The sequence below is a fragment of the Echinops telfairi genome, unplaced genomic scaffold (genome assembly GCF_000313985.2).
Source record: "Echinops telfairi isolate 266 unplaced genomic scaffold, ASM31398v2 ScPeMD7_3;HRSCAF=10, whole genome shotgun sequence".
Taxonomy (NCBI): domain Eukaryota; kingdom Metazoa; phylum Chordata; class Mammalia; order Afrosoricida; family Tenrecidae; genus Echinops; species Echinops telfairi.
Genome location: NW_022103899.1, coordinates 56,676,866 through 56,680,950, shown reverse-complemented (window position 1 = coordinate 56,680,950; position 4,085 = coordinate 56,676,866). Strand labels below are relative to the sequence as shown.

Genomic DNA, 4,085 nt, shown 5'->3' with positions numbered 1-4,085 from the left:
TGACATCAGGGGCTCAAGTGGGAAGAGAATGCTTTGAAAATGATGATGGCAGCCTATGTGCAAATATGCTTGACACACTGGATGAATGTTTGGATTGTGATGAGTTGTAAGACTGCCAATAAAAGTAAGGGGGACGAATGCGGTGAAGAAAGCAGGTGGTGTCCAGCTATCAGAAAGAAGAGCACCTGGAATCTTAGAGGATTGTCTTAAAACCATCAGTCATCTAAGTGAGGTACCAGCTAAGCCCACATGGAAAAAGCACATCAGCCTATGTGATCCAGCAATTGTCAATCTGGGGAGGGTATTGTATTAGGGTTTACATTCCAAGCACCCGGTTTGCAGAGGCTGCGGATGACAAGGAAAGAAACCGTGGGTGCCTCCCCTCTGGGAGGGTGGACCAGGAGTGAAAAGGCCTTGTTGTCCATCAGAGAACATTGTAGGTCGATCACTGCAGTTCTAGTTTGGTCAAATTGTGATACTTGTTCATTTCATCTCCCTCTGGATTCATTACATAATTGTTCCAGTTTTTCATATTTTAGGCTTTGGTTTTGATTGAGGTTTTCCTGTTTCACTGTGTCATTGTTGGGCCATTTGTTTGTGTTGTGTTTTGATTAGGTAACTTTTTTCTGTATATGAACCCCAGATTAGGTAGACCTATGGAGACAACAACTGGTCGGGAGGTTGTCGGGAAATGGAGCGTTAACAACGGAGTGCAAGGAAGAAGAAATATCCTGGAATTGATAGGGGTGGTGATGTTTGCACAACTCTTAGGAATGCAATTAAACTGATTAAATGTATGATATGTGAATTGTATGTCAGTGAAACTGTTAAAAGTAAATTTAAAAAATGTTATGGACCAAAGTAAAAATAAATGATAGGATGTTAAATTTTAACCTGCCTATATATTTGCAAGGATGCTGAGACTTTGTGTCATGTACTCTAGACATGTTGTCAGGAAAGACCAGTCCCTGGAGAAGGACATCGTGCTTGGGAAGGCGGAGGGCAGTGGAGAAGAGAAGGCCCTCCACACGAAGGGCTGACACAGTGACTGCAACAATGGGCTCAGACAGAAGAACTATTGTGAGGATGGCTCAGGACTGGGCACTGTTTCCTTCTGTTGTCCAGAGAGTGTTATGAGTGAGAACTGACTCTGCAGCACCTAACAACAACAACAACAACAACAACATACGCATTGAGGAGCACTGTGCCTTATTGGGTGATGAGTTGGGCTGCTGACTTCAAGGTCAGCAGTTCAAATCCACCTGGTGCTTCATGGAAGAAAGATAAGGCTTTACACGTTCATAAAGAGTTATGGTTTCTGAAACCCAACAGGGGCAGAGCTACTGTCCCATAGGGTTGCTATTAGCCAAAACTGACTACATGACAATGCATTTTTTGTTTGTTTGTTTGTTTAATCTGGGTCAATCTGCTTTCTGAGCAGTATAGATTTATACTAACACAAAGCAAAAGCAGCTACCTGGGTGGAGGGGGAACAATTGATAATTATTGTGAATTATTCCATTTCTACCTTAGAAAAATACTATTATTATTAAACCAAACCCCATCTTTTATGAACTGGTTTTATGTTACTGGATGGTGTTGCTTCTTTGATCATGAAAGGTCAGAGAGGTGACATCTTATTGTTTATTTACTGAATGTGTTAGCCTGGGCAAACTAGAGAAACAAATTCATAGACACTCATATATGTATAAGAAATAGCTTTATATAAACAGTAATTGTACATTAAGAAAACATTCCCATTCAGTCCAGATCAAGTTCTTAAGACCAATATTAGCCCATATGTCCAATACCAAGCTATAAATCCCTCTTCAGACTCACACTAAACATTCAATGGCACCAAATGGAGGAAGATCACAGACCAGTGGGTGGAAAGTCTTGTGGATCCAATGGCGTGGCAGTGGTAGTATCTCTCTACTGGCATGGGTCTTCACGTGGCTCCTCCAGCTCTAGGGCTCTAGTGTAGCTCCATGTGTCTTCTCAGCAGGAAGATGAAGCAGAGAGTGTATCTGGTCTCCAGTGAGCAATTTATCTCCTTTGCTCTTCCAAATGAGTTCATCAAGTTGGGACCTGCTTGACAGGCTAGACACCACCCCTTTGCAAGTTGACAGGAGATTATGTAACTGCCACACAGAAGTTTATTTTCTCTCCATAATAAGGACTTTCATTATCAAGGCAAAATTCTATTAGTACTCCAATGTTTTCATTTCAGTGTGCATGACCTTAATTCCATTTCAATTTTATAAGAATCAATGCTTTGGGAATTAATGTAACTTTCCAGATATATTCAGATGAAGATATTTTTACAATGCCTTGACTTGGGACAGGCTATACTTTTCAGTCTGCCGTGTAAGTCTCTTGAACCCTTTATGCCCTCCTCTGTTATATTTTTGAGTACTACTTCCATTCCACTTATTCTGGTCGCTGGTAGGGCCCACTTAATGTTATATACTGTACGTTGACTCTTCACAGACTACCTTCACTGACTACTTCTTACTGCCTCTACAGGTATCTTGGAATCTCCATGACCATTTTTATATGCTTTTTCTCCCAGGATGTCCAGGGAAGACCAGGGCCTGGAAGATGGGTTGTTCTATGAGGCTGTATTTAGTCACTACAGAAAACTCAAGGTGGAGCTCTCCCATGCAATACACAAGACATTTCCTTTCCTCGAGGGCCTCCGAGACCGCGGCTTCATCAGCAATAAACTGTTCACAGTAAGTGGCCTTTCTAAACCCAAACCAGCCTAAAGGGACATCACCCTTTCCTAGTCTAGCTCCAAATTTCAGAACACTGTTAGCTGAGTTTGGTGGCGCCAATGAGCGGGGGGTGGGGGGGATCTTTTCTATTATTTCTCTGAATATTCCTGTCAGGTAAAAAGCAGACATCACCAGCTCCCTTCCTGCTTCTTCTCACTGCAGGAACTGTCTTCCGTGTCGCCCATTGACTCAATCAGGGCCCCCAGGGGGAGTGACTAGCCGAGGACACAGGCTGTGTCCAACACATGTGTGCACCATACAAATATCATGTCTCGTGGGAATTCACACAATAAAGGATAAACTAGAAATAAAATCATAAACGAGAGAAATGGCCCAGAACATCATTTTAGTAAACATCTCCTTAAAATATTTAAAGCTGAGAACATCCAACCCACCCCTGCCATTGAGTTGATGCCGACTCATAGGAGAGGGTAGAATGGTCTCTCTGGGTGTCTGAGACAGTAACGCTTTATGGGAATAGAATGCTTTGCCTTTCTTCTGTGGAGCCGGCTTGTGGTTTCAAACTGCTGGCCTTGCCATTAGCAGCCCAAGGCATGACCGCGACGCCATCCAAATGCACAGGGAATTGGTGTCTTGTAGTTGGGGAACAGATGCTCGCTTTATCCCTGGAAGATTCCTTCTCCCCTGGCTTTCACTTTCCTGAATGTTTTCACATTTGCAGAGGGATGACATTTGGGCACATTTTAGCAATAACCCTTGTAGGAGTGACTGCGTAACACGTGTTCTCCTTGTCCGATGAGGTGGGTTTTTCCAAGAGCCAAATTCATAGCAGGGAGGGGCTGTCCTGCCTTCCTGGAGACTTTTTGTGCCGATTAGTCATGGTGAGAGGGCAGTGTTTGTCCAGTTAGCAGAATGACCGCTCATCACCCGCTAAGACTGTTCTTAAAATATCCTGGCCCGATTCTCACAGGGCGACCCACTTTTAACTGGGAACCCATTCTTTTGCTACAAAATAACTCCTTCCTATCATTAATATAAATGAGAGGAAATTACATTCCAAAAAGACCCCTTATCTCTTTTTTTTAAGTAATTTTATTAGGGGCTCATACAACTCTTATCACAATCCATACATACATCTCAATTGTGTAAAGCACATTTGTACATTCATTGCCCTCATCATTCTCAAAACATTTGCTCTCCACTTAAGGCCCCGGCATTAGGTCCTCATTTTTCCCCTCTCTCCCTGCTCCCCCATCCCTCATGAGCCCTTGATAATTTATAAATTATTATTTTGTCATATCTTGCCCTGTCCGACGTCTCCCTTCACCCACTTTTCTGTTGTCCGTC

The 4,085-nt window shown here is 42.9% G+C and overlaps 1 protein-coding gene across 1 annotated transcript in view; it reads left to right on the top strand.

Annotated features, from left to right (window-relative positions):
- LOC123522329 (nuclear autoantigen Sp-100-like) overlaps window positions 1-4,085 on the top strand; it is a 32,266-nt gene that overhangs the window by 11,002 nt on the left and 17,179 nt on the right. Inside the window, exon 2 of the mRNA XM_045295658.1 lies at window positions 2,573-2,735. Within this exon, the coding sequence (XP_045151593.1) occupies window positions 2,574-2,735 (162 nt within the window). The 5' untranslated portion in view covers window position 2,573. The remainder of the gene's footprint in view (window positions 1-2,572; window positions 2,736-4,085) is intronic.